This window comes from Glossina fuscipes, unplaced genomic scaffold (assembly GCF_014805625.2).
Source record: "Glossina fuscipes isolate IAEA_lab_2018 unplaced genomic scaffold, Yale_Gfus_2 28, whole genome shotgun sequence".
In the NCBI taxonomy this organism is placed as follows: domain Eukaryota; kingdom Metazoa; phylum Arthropoda; class Insecta; order Diptera; family Glossinidae; genus Glossina; species Glossina fuscipes.
This window is the reverse complement of record NW_023998423.1, coordinates 9,888,539-9,906,023: the sequence shown is the minus strand read 5'-3', so window position 1 is coordinate 9,906,023 and position 17,485 is coordinate 9,888,539. Positions and strand designations below refer to the sequence as shown.

Genomic DNA, 17,485 nt, shown 5'->3' with positions numbered 1-17,485 from the left:
CTCGACTGCCGCCAGCGATCAACTCAGATGGTGATGGCTGACAAGTGACTCCAAAAGCCTCGATATTTTTGGGCATCAGGGTAAGGAGGACGATGTTATGTTTAGGTATAGGGCAAGTATTCATCTGCCAATTAAATGGTTACTTACACATTTTAACTGGCTCGCCCTGGAGTTGCTGCGCAACTTGTTATCAATACCACTTCCACATTCACTTTCGAAGAGACTACCTGTAGTGGTCTTCTTCGTCATTTTAAATGTTTTTACTTTCAAGCCGAACGTAACACTAATTCTCTCTTTTTCGTTCCCTTGTATCTACAATTGCTCCTAAGTACCATTGTATCTTCGTGTAAAGGGCACGTACCCTTGGTGACTAGTAAGGTACAAAAAAAATAAAAAATTGGTAGTGACAGAACATGAGAACACCTCACCACAAATACGGATCCGGACCGCCACAATATAATCCACGCTCTTGCTAGTGCTATGGCTTTTATGGGTAAAGAAATCATTGCAGAAATCAAACGGGAACGAAACTTCAAGTGACCGTAGTCCAAAGTAAATTTGCTTAAGAAAAAATATTTCAGTATATGATCTGAATATATTCTATTCTACTATATTATCCAATTGTTGAACCATATATAATTTCACAATTAAGTGATAGACTTTGACTACGAAGAAGTTAAAGCAAATGTTACGGCATAATCTACATGGATTGTTCATAAACATCAATGAAAAATTTTTATACAAATTTTTTAAAGTAATTTTAAAATTATATTGTAAAAAACATAAAAAAAGCTATTTTAAAAATTTTACTCATTATCTTTTCAACACACACACACTTCTCATAACCATGCAACATAAAATTTTTTATAAAAAAAAGTATATGTATATGTGTGGGAGAGAACGGGTTTGGCGATAATCGTCTTTTAAAAAATTTCTACAATAATCTCAGTTATTTCTTAAGGTTTTTTTCTTTTATTACTTCTAATATTATTTCCTATTATCTACTAGTAGGATATGAAGGTGTGTTAAGTTTTAGGTGGCTTTCGTCTCGGGAAGCCTTACATGTACCTAGTAGATGATCATGGTCTTTTATGTAGATTTAGTAACAACATGTCCTTTCTAAAATCCAATATACAGATGCACGTTGATAGTTTTCTTGATCTTAAAACTTTAGAAAGCTTCATCCTTTCTCTTAATGCAATAAAAGGCATTGTAATAAAAATATACACGCAACTCATTAGTCATCCAACTTATACGACTGCACTTATTGTAGTAAACTCTAAGTATCTAAGATTCGATCTAAGTTAAGTGTATGCCGAAGTCTTTTGTTTTAACATAGTCTGGATTCTGCGTAGTATAGGCAGACCATCATACTCTATTTCACTACATGGTATGTACAAGGCATACATAAAGATATTTATGTTTATATATTATACATACACAAATGTATATGAAAAGGGCGTGTCTTTTAATAGCACGTGCAACAAACTATCCGGCCAATGAAAGCAAGAGGATAAAAGGATAAAGCAAGAATAGAAAAACAAAAGCAATTTATGTGTAATGATGCATGTAACTATAAAAGTAAAATAAAGGAAATTTTTATTAAAATGATAAAAAGTGAAGCGAAAATACCTTAGAAATTATATGCGGCTAAAGTCGAATTCATTAACTCCAACCATCGACAGTTATTCATTATTCAAATAGTTGTAATTTTTCGATAATTCATGCCTAGTATTAGTAGGGGTTTCATTATTCGAAGATGAGCTTCGCTTCGTGTCGTTAAACCACATGTCAACAAGTGTATTTTCTTTCAATTTTTTGCCAGCATTGCTGCTTCTAATCTTTAAAAAATTCCATCATTAGAAAACGAAGCTAATACAAAAGAGACTAATTTGTCCCGAGGGACCTGTGAAAAAAAAAAAAAAACCGTTTGGAATAAAGACTGAGATTTTGGGAAAAATTTTGGAAGACGAATTATTTTAACGAGCAGATAAATGGGAGATGGACAGAACAAGTTATAACCAAACCGATTTCCCTTTTGTTGTCGATTGACAGGTAAAACTCATTGGGCATACATGCATTAACAAGTGACTAATGAACTTAGCCTATCATCCGATGACATGTACTTTGCTTATTGTGCAATTATTTATTGAACTTAATACATTTCCCATATTAGCTTGGAAAACCTGTTGCCGGTCATTTACTAAATATCTTTGAAGAGCATAAAATATACATAAAAATAACTAAGCGGCATTGAACTATTTGCTAATCATTAACATCAACCGGCGTCAATTTATTTGATTGGTTTTTTCGTTTCGCTTCTTCTTCTTCATTAACCATACTATTACGATGAATTTGCATTGTGTTCAAGATGTAAAATCATCCAGATATGCTCGAGTTTGTGGATACAAAATGCGAAGCAAAAACTTCATGGCGTTTTCCCCGCTAAATGCTTTTAGAGTCGCGCAACTTTGCTAACGCTAACTCTCTTCAACCCATGCCACGGCACGCCTGAATTAAAATAAGGAACATTATGTGATCTGCTGATTTTCTCAGAAGTAGTAACGCTTTGAAAGTGAGCCAAAATGCTAAAACAATTTCGATATATTTTACAATATCACTTCGATTAAGGCGATGAACCGGTGTAGGCTTGGGAAAAAGTTCGGGGAGTTTATGGTGTAGATGGTTCAGCAAACGCAGCTGCTTATAAATGGTTGTTCATTTCCGCTCTAAAAATTCGTTGACGAGTGCAACGAAATTATTCAAAATATTCAGAAAGAGCGGAACGTTTTCGCTGCTAAGCTAACTATTGATCATAAATTAATTTTGAATAACTTCCGTAAGACTAGAAGAAGCTTATGTGGGTACCACACCAATCAGTGGACTTGATTTCCATTTGCGAATCGTCGCTGAAAGGAAAGAGTATATTAATCGGAATCGATAGACAACGGAGCCACATACGAGAATAATCCGCAGAAAAGTTCGTAGTTCAGCGTACATGAATCTGCTTACACAATAGCAAGGCGCAGATTAATGTCGCATAGTAGTGCGAGTTTTGGGGTTTCGAAATGAAGTTTTGCATCATAAATTGTTCCAAACGGGGTTCTCCACTCTCAACAGCTAATTCTTTTAAAGCATAAGAGAGCACCCACAATAGATCAATAGAAAAGATATCGTTTTCTATTACGACGTCGAACTTCTAAAAGCCCTGTACAGCCTTTGTAGCTTGGCATAAGTTAAGAAAGTTTCGAGGGGAGTCATATAGAGTATAGTATCTAGCCTCATGAGACTAAGGTTCATCGCTTTTCCTACAAGACTCTGTTAATGGTAAAAAGATGACTTTAAAAGAGCTTTACGGAAACCCTTTGATACAGTTTTTCCTCAAACTCTGAACATTCGACAGCGCCTCAAAACTTTTTCGTTTATTTTTTAATAAACAGTCGGCTACAGCAATAAGAACAATACCGAAAATGCGTTAGCTAGCTACGGTTATCGGTAAAAATCTCAAAGCGTAACCATATTGTGCGGAGGGATCAGTATTTATGCTCTACACCACTTATCCGAGAGGGTACATTAAGTTTGTGTGAACGTTTGGAACACCCAGTAAAACTTGAATTAGACCCACCTTCAAACATACCGTTCGATTCCGAATCGTTTTCTGATTTGATCTAAGCTCGTCTGTTCATCTGTCCGTCAGTGCGCCTGACGTCTGTCCTGCAAATTTGTGCTCAACAGATCGCAATTCTCGAGATATTTTGATAAAACTTTACGCACTGCCGTGTTTTGGCCCAAGGACAAGCGCTATTGAAAACGATTCACATGGGACCACTTTTTCCATCACTTCCCGCGTAATGACTTATTTTGATAAGTCTTTATAAGAATACATTATAACATTATAATTGTGGAAACTTTGGATAGCAAATTGTGTGAACCCCTCCCCATGATATAAACTGATTCCTTATATGGTAAAAATACTTAATAAGGCCTTAAACAAAATTTGTTCATTATAATAATTTGATGTTGAAAATTAATCTGATCGGATTTGCACCATGTACATCAACCCATATAAAGTTCTAAATATAAGGCACATAGATCCATTTCTAAAACCGCACCATGTACAGGAGCTCGCATGATAGCAAACTCTTCTATGCCAGCAAAGTCTAACTTGCGGTTTGTTATGACGGAAACAAGTGGAAAATAATATAATTTTTAAATTAAGTTTCCTAAATTTAAACTAGGTGGACGATTGAGTATCCTCCAATATGGAGGTTTTCATCAAATTTATGCACTTACAAAAAAATAATGTACAATTTTTGATGTATTATTAATTAGGTGAAATGGTAACGGTCGATCTTACCTGGGCTAAAGCATACTCCCTGGTTGCACTCTACTGCACATGTGTTATAGGGTATATTAAGTTAGCGCGGGCGTATCTAACATGCAGAAGGGCTTTAGCCGCACCTTCAGAATCATAAGGTAAGACTCTCTTTCTGCCTGTCCGTTTGATGTATATATGTGTTCAAGCTACAGGTCGCAATTTTTGAGATATATTAATAAAACTTGGTACAGCGAACCATTTCAACTCCTTATTTTGAAAAGGCGTTATGAGGCGAGTGCTCCAAAAAAGTGTTATATGGAAGAAAATTATAGCAATTTTATGCAAAAATGAGTTCTACAAAATATGGATCATTTACGCCTATTTTGGGATCCTAGCCCTATGTAAGGATTAAGCTTGTACTACATTAGGTTCTGGGCCCGCTTCCACATAAATACGCACATGAAAAATACGCCTTTATACAGAAATAAGATATAATTTTTATGCTCTATAATAAAAATAAGAATTGTGTGAGACAGTGCAGTGTAGGGTATTGTATGGTCGACCTTGCCCGACTATAATGTTCTTACTTGTTTTTATATTACTTTTCATTGTTCGTTTATTTTTTTTTTTATTTTTTCAGTTAAGACTGATTTATTGCCTTACATTTGTATTCATGTGTGCTGCGGCTAGGAGAATAATAACGAAAATCTCTGCATTGCATTAGCAATAAAAAAGTCTTTCCTTAATTCCACAACTATTTGATGACAAGTGTCTACTTAACAGCGAGTATTAAGTGTTTATTACATTAAAACGGTAGCTTTTTTCATTGTCTAGAACATGTTACTGCAATGAATGACATATGTTCTTAGAAATAACATGCTCAAGAATCTGATAAGAAACTTTGACTTTAATATAATGCTTTCCGTAAAAGAATTAATAAGATTTATAAAGAAAAGACAAGTAAATAGACTATGGTGAGCCGCAGCTTGTCAAAGAATATCCAACACTACCCTACAATTATACATACAACGACTTTTCACAATAAGGTCCGATATGATCCATCTCCCATAATGTTCGACGTTGGGTCAAAACACATCAGTATACGAAATCCCATCAAAATATCTGAAAAATTTGCGACTTGTAAGTTGAACAGAAAAAAAATAAATTGAACAGATGGACAGTCAAGCTTAGTTGCGTTTAGAAAATGATTTAGAAACTTATTCTAAATCAAACGGTGTAATGGAAGGTGGGTGTATTTCAAGTCCCTCTTGCGAATTGCATACATTAGCACAACTTAATACGTAAACTTATAAACTTGATATACCTTTATATCAAAAACGGGGTACGACATAAACACATGTTTTTTATTAAGTTATCAAAATTTAGAGAGTTTCCTCTAAGGTCTAGGCTGATGTCAACATGTATGATCGCAGTTAGAGCCCTTTACTGAAATGCCTCTAATTAAATGGAGATTTTTTTTACCACAGAAATACATCCAATTAACTCTTCATCAAGTGCTAATTAACGAAATTCCTGGAAGAAAGATACGCTTAGCGCGTTAAAATTAATTTTCCGCTCGATTGAGTTATTATAAAAAAGAAAAACTACTATGAGAATTAGTTGTAGAGAATGTGCAAGCACTTCGTATATATAAAAGGAAGAACATTAAAAAAAACAACAACTCTTAGAGTCAAGTAAGATCAAGCAACAGCGAATAGTTTGTACGCATAAATAGAAAGTACACGAGTGGAATAATTTAAGATAAACGTTAAAATCTATAAAACCTATAGGTTATAAAAGTTATACATTAAAATTAAAAAGGAAAAACAATTAAAAAAAAAGGGTTAACTTCCCTAGGCAACATTAGTAATATCTTTGATTATTGGAATTGGTGGATGATCAACCGAAATTGTTGTTTTGCTTGTAGCAGCAACTTGGACAACAGCTTTCTTTTGTTCTCTCCTTGGCGGATTCTTAAGTAACGTTAGGAAAGGCGCGTACAGGAAGCAAATAATCGCAACCCCCCGCAACGTCCACGTAAAACCAACAGCTTTTATTAAACTACCACTCAAAATTGGACCTACAATAAAGGCGATACAAAATGCCATATCGCCGATAGCATAAACGCCGCCATAAACGGCCGTGTGCCGTATGTCGGCCAGATAGCTCAGCTGAGGCATCATTGAGGACTCAACCATAGCAAAGCCGATGCCGACACCTGCATTTGGAGCAATTAGAAGTACAATAGAGGTAGCTATTGGCGTCTGTAGAGACAAATGGTTTAATTTTTATCTAATAAACTTGTTTTTCTTCATACCGTCATCAAAGAAACTCCAATAACAATTAAACCTAGAAGTGCAGCTAGCCATCTGCCGATCTTATAAGCTAATCGCCCAAAAACGTGAGTACCAATGATATAAGCGAGGCAAGTTGGAAAAAAAACTACACCCTGTTCCCAACGGCTGGAACCGAAAGTGTCTACCATCCACAACGGTAACGATGGCTCCATTACAGCCACACCCATGTTAGCAATCATAAGAGCAACTATTAATTAAAATAGAAAGTCGTCGTCATTCTCTACATGTAAAGTATAATTCAAATTTATGGAAGACTTACTGACTGTAACTATAATGTAGGGATCTGTTATTAGAGCTTTCAAAGTGGGAGGCTCTTGCTTTGATTTCTGGACTTTCGGTTGTAGTATGGAAAAGTGAAATATCGCAACAATGAAGGTTAATACGGATAATATTAGAAATGGTGCTGATTTTCCCAAAAATTCATACATTACACCACCGAATGATGGTCCAATTAAAACACCCAAAGCTAAACCACCTAAAGCGATTGCCATAGCATTTCCACGTTCCCTCTCATCAGTGTAACTAGCAGCCAACATAGCCATACCACAAACTGAACAGCAAGATGAACCTATGCCCTGTATAGCCCGAGCCACGAATAGTATCCAATAAGTGCGGCCAAAAGCAAACACTTAAAAGAGAAAAGTATGTTAAGAAATACGCAGACACACTTAAGCTAAATTTGAAAAAATATACTTAGACTAGAGGTGAAGAGAATAAAGTAACCAAAAAACATCGGTATGTTGGACCCAATTCTAGAATGGAAAAAAAAAATAAAATAAATTATACCTTATACTCTGTGACATACGTAGTTCCATTTTGGAATATCTAAGCTTATGTTATACGCAATTCGTTGAAGCAATTATTGCATGCAAGACGAACAGGTATTTTGCCATAGACTTTTGAAGAGTTTGTCTATACTCAGGGACCGGAAAGTCGGCTTGGTCTCACATACCGGGACCAATGTCTTTTATGCAATGGAAATTTTGAGTTGGACTTGACTTTTCCAGTTCGTAAGTCGTAACCTTGACTTGGTCTTGACTTTAGCTGCCTTGGCTAGTCTTGCCTCGACTTGTTCGGCCAGATGTTGTCGGCAGAGATTCTCCCAAAACTTATGCTTAACTTAATCCTGATAACTAAATGAGAACCCTCCTCCGAACGAAGAAGATCTGTTACAAAAGTAAGGAAAAAATTTAAGCCCTCTCAAAGTCAAAAAATTGTACATTACGAATGATTTTAAAATGTTTCCATTTGTGTGGCCACCACAATCTGGGTTTACAGAAATGCAATAAGAAAGTTTGAGGGAATTAAAATTTGGAAAAAAATTAGATCTACACAGGAATGTACCTAAACTTGTTAGACCGTCAGGTGTAGGAATAGGTATTTGTTAAATTGTCACTTATCGTTGTGAGGACACTACCTCTAACCTTTAAGCGTTAATTTATTCCGTTCAAGTGTACACAATATAATTTTAAAGAGATTCGAAGAAGTCGACTTCTTCGTCGCAAAAAAACGGCACAAGTGGGAAGTGTTCCGCTCTGTTTAATTCGAAGTGAAATGCTTCAAAATCAAGATCCACGATGAAAATGAGCACGACATGGTACGATTCAGGTCAGGGGGACTATTAAGCTTGGAATATCCATTGCCCACCTTCTAACGATGTCGCATGGGTTAAGAGCGCTATCAGCAACAGTGACAACGTTCGGCTTTACAGGACGAAACTAGGTTGGGGTACTTTCGAAGCAATGAACTGGAATGTGTTGTCTTCCCTGCTATAGTCATCAGATATTACTTCTTGTAATACTTATTAAAATCGATTATTTCCTACATGAAAAGTGCTTCCATTTTTATTACGGTAATCAAAAAATGGTTTTCAAATCTCCAAAGCCAGATCAACAGAAGAATCTGCAGCTAGCGATAGATAATGTATACAATTCTAATAAAGTTTCACTGTTCCTTTCAAAGTAAAGCTTATTTTTCATAAGAAACAAGTAAGAACTTCATAGCCGGGCGCGATAGCGCTTATAAAAAAATAGACCTATGTGATCGAAATTCATTACCATTCATTTTTTCTGCTAAAACGTTGCTATGAATTCATTTTCATCATAAAATATTAAGAACAAGTAAGAACATTATAGCCGGGCATTAAATACCCTACACCATAATGTCTAACACAATTCTTATTTTTATTATGGAATATAAAAATTATATCTTGTTTCTGTATAAAGGCACATTTTTTCATGTGTGTGTTTATGTGAAAGCGGGTCCAGAACGCAATCTAATCTAGTACATGTTTAATCCTAATAGGTCAGGGTCCAAAAATATTCGTAGATGGTCGATATCTTGAAGAGTTCATTTCTGTATGAAATTACTATTGTACGTCAATTTTCATTACCACTTATTAAAACTTAGATTTTTCTGCTCCTTATTAGAGTACGGTCTAAATAGGTTGTTATAAGATGAGTGGCTATTCGTCCTTGGACCAAAGTACGTCACCGTACCGAATTTCATAAAAATATGTCAAAAATTGCGACCTGCAGCTTGAACACAAAAATAGATCAGACGGACAGGCGAACAGACGGCTTAAATCAATTCAGATTATGCTTCTGAATGGATCGGTATAATAAAAGGTGCGCCTGCCTTAAGCCCTTCTGGGTGTTACATACGTCCCCACTAACTTAATATACCCTGTACCACAAGTGGTCTACAAATCAGACAAAAGTTGTTTCTACATGTGATAAACACCTAGAGGAAGCCTTTAAATCGGACTAACAAAAAAATCAATGCTAAATTTAAAATCATCTTTGACCCAGCTGGACAAGTAGTACGAAAAATGTTTATCGAGCAATATATCTATGGCAATTATATATTTGATGTTCTCTAATTGTAAGCATACCTCCCTTTAGGTAGCCAAAGACAGTCGAATAATTAAAAAATAAACAAAAACTAATGTGCGCTCCTATCCTAATAACTATGTTTGTACATGCTTTAATCACCTTTGCGTTAGTGGGCCTACAATTGGATTAGCCAAAAATTGCACAAACGCTTTTGAGGCCAACAAATATCCCATTTCCATCGTCTCGTCAACCAGTTCGTTATGCCGGTTTTCCATTTCGAAAGGAGATGTTTTATTTCCTATTAAAAGATGAACATAAACATAACATTATTTTAAAAGTCATTTACTGAGTTCTTGGTTTAATGAAGCTGTCAATTATACTAACCGTCTGGATGAAGTGTCGATATCTCACTTGAGGGCAGTGAATAGTTGCCGTCATCATCCCCACTTTGCAAAGAATAGGACGAGCCTTTGTATGACATTAAAGAGGTTGGTAAACTTCCAAAAGGCGCATCCGGATGACGTATATCGTACAAGTAACCAGGTACAACAGGAACTAAAGAAAATCAAAAGCATTCACTTTCTTGAATATTAAATAGTTGATGTTCGCTTAAAGTTTGTTTTTAAGGTTAATGTAATTATGCTGTAGTCGTTGATAACTAAATAATTGGCGAACAACAAGTCCAGACGAAAAATCGTTTTATATATAATTAAATGGATGGCTGTTATGATGAACTGTTTTACTCTTCGAACAGTGTAATGAGGGAAATATGTTTTATACACACTTTTTATTTTATACCTTTTATTTTTACTCTTTACTTTACCAAAGTGCATTAGAAAAATGATGACGTTAAAGTTGCAAAAAGTTTTCACTTTAATTGCTTTTCGTCCCTTTCTATAACCGCCACCGGAGGAGGGCATGTGTGTTCGTTTTATTCGAACGTATGCAACATTCACAAGAAGAACTCAGTGATCCGATAAAGTATATATATTCTAGATCATTATCAATCGAATTTAGGCAATGCCTGTGCTAAGCTTTCTCCTGGTCGCAAACATGAGGCTGTTGACTACAGAAACGTTATAAATTCTTGGCAAATCGGTCAAAGCACACGCCTACAGTACCAAATCACCCTGAGACTTCTTCTTTTTTGTCAGAAAGCTCATATTTTCTTGACCACATACTAAGGCCATGTTGGCAGCGCCCTCCCTCTCCCTCCATCAGTCTTTATAATTTTAGTGGTAACATTTTCCTGACCGTAAGCCTTAAAATATATTAACCCGAAGAAATATGATTTTTCTAAGGACACGCCTACAGTACCACGTAAACTAAGAACACTTGTCTTTAAAAAGGGATAATAAATTAGTACAATTGGTCCTTGACATGTCGGCTTGGAATTTGAAGAATACAATGGAAGTCTTTCCTGCTGCAATGCGAGATAACTTGAAAGCATCTCTGTTTCCGAGTGCAATTAAAATAAAGGCTTTTGCTCATCATTTCCATTCTAAAATAGATTTACTGATAAAAATGTTGTCGTCGCAAAATTACTTTTTGCGCGTTTTCTTTTTAAAGGTAGTCGGTATAAAAAATTCGTTCACAGCCGAACGTAATTTCTGTACTTGTTTGTTTTGTTTGGTTACATAGATGGTCATTCATTCATTGTTTCAAATCGGTACTGTGACGTTTTCCCTTATTCTCTCATTCCCACATTTGCTTGTTTTCGTATTTCCTTGTTCCCTTAATCGCTTGTTGCCTTATTTCCTTGTTTCTTTAGTTTGATATCAAAAGTTATTGCGTAGCCATAAAGCGGTTCGTTTGACCAATGTATCCACCTTTTTTTGTCCGAGAACTAAACCGCGTATTTTCGAAGCCTATTGCACAGTACAAGTACAACATTGTCCTGCTTTTTGTTAAGATGACTTTAATTTCCGGCCGAATAAAATTTGTAGTTCACTATACATTAAACGAAAATGTATGTTATTAACTGCTATGGCTTAGTTCGTCAATGGAACGTTCGGCGAGAATGCTTAATGCCAACCGTGGCGCATACACAATACTTTAATCACAAGACCCTTTACATTTAAATCGGCTTTACTTATCCAAAGTCCTAGCTTGGCAGTGGTTTAATTGCCAAGTATGTCAAATGTCATGTCAATGTTTTCACTACTTAAAGAGATGCCCATGCCTACGCTCTAGTCGCCTTATATCTCAAAGCGACGTATGAGGATACAGAACGTGTAAATGGGACAGTTGCGAAACGATACAAGTCGAATTCCTGGTGAAAACAACTAATACAGAGCGGAAATTTGTGTTATCACAATGCTTGCCCATAATTTTGGCGATTAGCTTCACGAGAACGACGCTTCACACTCACTTCCTTATTAAAAACTTGGTCCGGCGGAAATAATTCACTATCCAGTACTCCATTCTTAAGGATCCACTTTTAAGAGTGTTGGTGCAAAGACCTCAGGCTATTTGCCTTAAACAAATGTAATGATTTTGCTTACTAAAGAAGTCTTCCTTCTTCGGCACGCTGCGCGATTGTTCATATCGAGAAAAAAAACCTAAAAATATTTTATATAAAAAGGAAAATAAAGACTGTAAAGAGAGCAACAGATATGGGTTTAATGCGTAGCGCTTTCAACAAAGAAAATTTATACTAAGCAGAGACTTTCCCCGAACAGCCCTGTTTACTTCAGTTGTTACTTTATGTAGTAGCTTGCCGCCCAATGAAAAGAAGCCCAGAAAGAATGTGAACTCTTTCGCAGAGTTTCGTGCTGATTATAATAATTTTAAAACGGCTGCTGCACTGAATATTGAACTGCGACATAATTCTCCGTCTTCCCCAGAGAAAATGCCAACACAGTTTTAATCAATTCGAGACTCTAGAAATGCTGGGGCTCCCTATGGCGGAGATTGTGCATTTGGAGATTTCGATTCATTCCAAAAACAATACAATTTTATCAGCGGATATAGTGAAGAAGAGCCTACATGGGCTGTTATTCCCATAAACCTCTGAAGACATTCATATTTTTAATCAGGGGAAGCTACTATTAATTTTTAAGTGAAAAAAAAAATACGAAAAAATGAAACCGTTGTTCACTACAAACCCATTCTCGTTGTTATCCTTAATATACAGTTAGTGTCAAGAAATCGATTTAACTCGGGGTACAGTCTATCAGATATGTTTCTAAAGTTGTTCGCAAGCAAGTTTTCTATCATAGTTAAGCAAAACAATGCATCCTGACGTGATGTTACATGGAAAGTACCGTGACACCGATTAAATGTCACATGCGTTTACTAGTTACTAATAGCGAACCATTCTACTCCCTTTCACCCCACCCGATACAATTCTCACGAAATTTTAAGGTAACCTAGAAAGTGAAAGATTTGAACAAGACATTATTAGAGCTTTCTTAGGACATTATTATGCTGTTAAATAGGATCAACGAAAACCTCGTTTCTTTCAAAGAAACTTACGAGAAGTTGATACCATTTCGTTGATATGACTTTAATACCTTTAACTTGTAATCCTTCCCAGATTATCATAAGATATTCGCGATTATGATTAAACATTAAATTAAAAAACGTATAAACTTTTGATATGATTGGGATGCTAAGGTAAAAAAGTTACCTTCGCTTTTTCTGTGGCAAATTCAAACCTTGACCAGAGAAGTTACATAAATTTAATAGAAAATAAAAAAATGTCTTTCAACACAAAAATCTCTTAAATCAATTCGCAATTTCTGAGTCGGCTAAAGGATGCTTAAGTGCAAACAGTAAATGTGTTCGCTGATGGTTACAGTTGAATGGGGGAAAGAAAAGTAACTTTGTCGAAATGTTTGATTTTTGTTAAATGTAGCCACTTAAGGTGATTGCTTGCTCTGACGTTTACAGCAAAATTTTTCCTTTTTCTTTACATTTCTTTATTCCAAAGAAAATGTACATCCGATGTATGTGAATATGTGTAGATATATGATAATGTACGCATTGCCACCTTAGAAAAAAAACCTTTATATTTTTACGTTTTTTTTTTTCGTCTTCTTCTTCTTTATGCTGGTATTTAAACGAGTCTAACTGCTGACTTTGTGTTTCAACAAGTTGTTGTTACAGCCTTCAAGGGAATTTAAGCCACAAAAAAGGTCTTATTATATTTACACGGTATTGTGGCCTTTGTGCCACAAATACACATACCATCGTAGGTTTAAAGTTTGACATTTCAACTGCCGTTCTTAGGATTTTAAGAAAATTTTTTCCATTTTTTCTTTTTTTCCAAACTTTTGAGTTCGTTGTTGGGAATGAATACAAAACGCATACATCTTTGTTAAAAATTCGCTTACGTTTTCAATAATTTCTCACAACATTTTAAGCAGTACTCGCAAATATTTTCTACTTCAGTCAATAATTCCCGGGATTTACATAGAGATGTCATCTCGAAGAAAAATCCGTATTATTTTTAGGCAGCACCGTCGCCTTAATAACTCAATTTTTTGCTAACGAAACAACGAGTGAATCGAAATTTCATGTGTTGATCATATATAGCTTTGTGATGAAGAAAAAATGACATTCAAATTCAATGTTGGCGTGAAAAGCGTTGTGACAAACGTTTCCCAACGAAAACAACAATTTCTCATTTGTTTGTTGATCTTAGACAAGTTTACACGAACGCCGATGAAGATTCTTTTATGTGTCTGCAAGTGCGGGCACGGTGGTGATCAGAGTGATTAAGTATTTGAATAAGTTGTGCTTAACGGTTTATTATACTCTCTATCGAAAGTTCAATATATATTTTATTTGTTCAAATGTTTTTCAAACTCGGAAAAAAGTTTCACAGACGTAATAAAATGTATGTATTACTGACCCAGCATCAAATTGTAAATCAATTTAGGTATGGCCACAATCAAGGTATCAGGGTCATACTTGGAAATCCTCGCAATAAATAATATAAGTAATAAATAATTTGAGCAAATTAATAAAAATGTGTTCGGTTAAAAAGATTTATTGAATGGGGTTTTTTCATCCAATTTTTCTCACTTACCAACTGTTGTCAATAACATATTCTCTATTAGTAAAGCCATTGTTACTGCAATTAAAACTAAACGGTTTGAACGGCGCAACACTTTAAAGACGGAATAAAACCCCTTAGTACTTTTATTCTCTTGGCTTTGAAGATTTGATGGAAAAGTGAGTAAATTTTCTTTCTTCTTACTAACTGTAACCATAGTACGTCCATCTGCTCCTTCAATATTAAATATGCACGAGGTCTTCTGGGTGTTTTTATAATCGTAGAAGTCATCATCGTTATGGCCTGTGTACCGTTGCTGAAAAAATTCCTTGCTTTGTTTAGTGGGAGACAACTCGTATGAATCTTTACTAAATGCTTCGAGAAAGAAAGCTTTTGAAATCTTTGATTTCGCCTTTGTCGTATGCAAGTTCAATTCATTGTACCACTTTGGCGAATTTAATGCAGTTGAAGTTTCCGTATTTATAGTACTTTGCTCTTTGAGAACACCATCAGATTTCAATGATGGCATTGCTTTCTAAAGCTAGAATGATAAGAGAAAAATTGATATTTTTATTTAAATATATATATAACAAATAATAAAACTGCTGAACAGAATTGTTTTACAAAACTCTCTTGCTACCTCCGTAAACATTACAAGGGAGAAACTGAGAAGATTTGCTTAATACTGATGACGCGCATTGATGCGAAAATTTCATATCGACATATGCGATGGCATGTACGGTTATTTTTGATTGCACTAGACCCACCAGCTAAGAATAGAGAAGAAGTAGTTTTTGCGGCTTTCTATTGTTCAGTTTTATTCAGTTACTTTAGCTTTAGCTGACGAAAAAGCGCGGTATTCTAAGCCAACTATTTGTTTTTTAATACTATTCTCGCTCACAAGTCTGTGGATTTTCTTCCGTTGTTCAAATTGGAGCTTCTCGATCAATTAAGAATTTGATGCTGATCAAGACTATATATACTTTGTGGAGTCTCTGCAGCTTTCTTCTGGACGTTGCAAACGTTTTGACAAACGAATATACTTCTCATTCTTCGGTGATGGGTATGAAAAGGTCGGCCACACTGTTTACTCTAGTAATTGTTAAAGTTGAAGATATCGAAGATTCAGTCTACAATGAACATTACTTTCCTACTTGTTTAATTAAGAAATTCGTAATGAAAAAATGGATGCAAATATAAGAAGATATTTAAAATTAAATTAATCCTATCAAGTTATATTCTATAGCGTTAACTTGTAGTTAAATATGTTTATTCATCCCTTAATAAATTACAAGTCATGACTTTCTTTTCTTCAATTAACGTAAGCCGATAGGTGAATTTGCTCACAATTAGGAGTTGCATTGCCGTTTAGCTAAGGCATTGCAGTAAGCTCCAGAAGAAAATCAAAATTATTTATTTCTTGATAGGATAGACAAAGATACACAGCCTTACAATTGCAGTTCATGAATCTTCGCAGAACTTATGTAATGTTGTGCATATGTGCTTAAACTGATTGGCAACCATTTTCTATAGAAAGTAAAAGAAAATAAAATGATACAAATATTGCATCGTACAGTCAATTGACTTGATGTCTTAAAAAGCTAGCAATTGATTATCTAGAGATAAAATGCCTTTTCCTCATGTCAATGACATTCGATTTTCGACTTATAAATAAAAACAAATTCATGTACAATATCTTTACTCAAAGTGTAAAAATTAATATTTTGTGCAATATACTATGAAACTTGAAACCTTGTTAACCTGAAATTGACCTTAACCTAATGTTTTTACTCTCCAACATTTCCGTTTTTAAGCATTCCGCTTTCCGTATTTTTAGCATTCGTTTTTCTTGTGGTCCTTCGCAGGTTTTCTCTTCTCTGCATCTTCTCTTTATTAAAATGCTTGTCAATTTCATATTTCTTAAAAAATTTTCTAGCGAAGACATTAATCATTTGTTTATTCTTTTTTTATACCCACCTACTAAACTATATATATTCTTGATCAGCGTGAAATTCCGAATTAATTCAGCCATATCTGCTCGTTTGTGTCGTGTGGGTTGTTTACAATCTGCTGGTCGCAAAAATGAAGACGTGAATGTGTGATAGAAACATTGGAAGTTTTTTCAAGCAAGTTGGTATTGAGAATGGACGAAATTGGTCAATTGGTTCCAAAATAAAAATGATAGACAAAAAAAATCATGGATATTCTCAATTACCAAAGGATGGAAGTAACACATATGAACGTGTAAGAGATCGATTCTTCCTAAATGCCCTGAGAAATCAATTTTTTTAAAACGTTCCAAACTGTTAGGTACGGGGGGTGTGCAAAAAAACAGTGATATTTTATTTCGCTTGAAAAATGTTTACATATTCATTTGTCCCCTTCAAAGTTATCCCCTTAGATATAACGTTAGATATAGTAATATATGTAGATTGTACCAGTGATTTTGCTAATCCTTAAATCCTTCTAATATGCATTTCGTGGCGTGGTCTTGGGCTCTTTCAGCGACGCGGTCTTTATCAGTTTTGAGAGTAAGAGAAAATCAGTTGAATACGATGGCTAGGACATTGTTATTGTTGTTGTTGTTTGGCCAAAAAATTGTAAACATATAAGTACGCACTATCGCCGTGCCATATCCATCCGATAGGCCGATATACTCAAAAGCTTCTTTAAGAGTGATTCGTCGTCGTCTGATCAAAAATATGTATACTTAAAAAATGACCCTGATCCTTCGGTGGTGGGTGTAAAAAGAAATTTTGAGCATTAAGAATATTGGCTATCGGCTCTGCTTTACAAAAGAAAATTAGATATTAAGCACAATAGTTTTAAGAAAGTAATATACGCCCATAGGAAAAGTTCAGGCATTCACCAAGAATGCGCTTTATTGTGAGAAGTTGTCTACAATTGCAGAAGAAGACTTCTTTGGTGAACGGCAATTGTATGGCTAAGACGAATTTTCCAAAAATATTTCGGT

The 17,485-nt window shown here is 35.1% G+C and overlaps 1 protein-coding gene across 1 annotated transcript; it reads right to left on the bottom strand.

The window, feature by feature from the left end:
• Nucleotides 1–6,000: 6,000 nt before the first annotated feature.
• On the bottom strand, nucleotides 6,001–14,974 carry LOC119636635 (synaptic vesicular amine transporter-like). The gene is made up of 7 exons (XM_038032121.1): nucleotides 14,545–14,974; nucleotides 9,894–10,064; nucleotides 9,669–9,807; nucleotides 7,369–7,427; nucleotides 6,935–7,303; nucleotides 6,636–6,862; nucleotides 6,001–6,582 (listed from the first exon to the last, which is right to left on the bottom strand). Exons 1-7 carry the CDS (start codon nucleotides 14,726–14,728, stop codon nucleotides 6,172–6,174), a joined length of 1,560 nt encoding a protein of 519 aa, XP_037888049.1. The 5' UTR covers nucleotides 14,729–14,974; the 3' UTR covers nucleotides 6,001–6,171.
• Nucleotides 14,975–17,485: the final 2,511 nt, after the last annotated feature.

What these genes read in the sequence shown, in the direction of transcription:
- LOC119636635 (XM_038032121.1), bottom strand. Translation starts at nt 14,728, where the DNA reads ATGGTTACAGTTAGTAAGAAGAAAGAAAATTTACTCACTTTTCCATCA. An exon ending in TATGTTATTGACAACAGTTG is followed by an intron (nt 10,065 to 14,544) that starts GTAAGTGAGAAA and finishes GATTTTCTTTAG; the next exon opens with TTCCTGTTGTACCTGGTTAC. An exon ending in CTACATTATAGTTACAGTCA is followed by an intron (nt 6,863 to 6,934) that starts GTAAGTCTTCCA and finishes TTTAATTAATAG; the next exon opens with TTGCTCTTATGATTGCTAAC.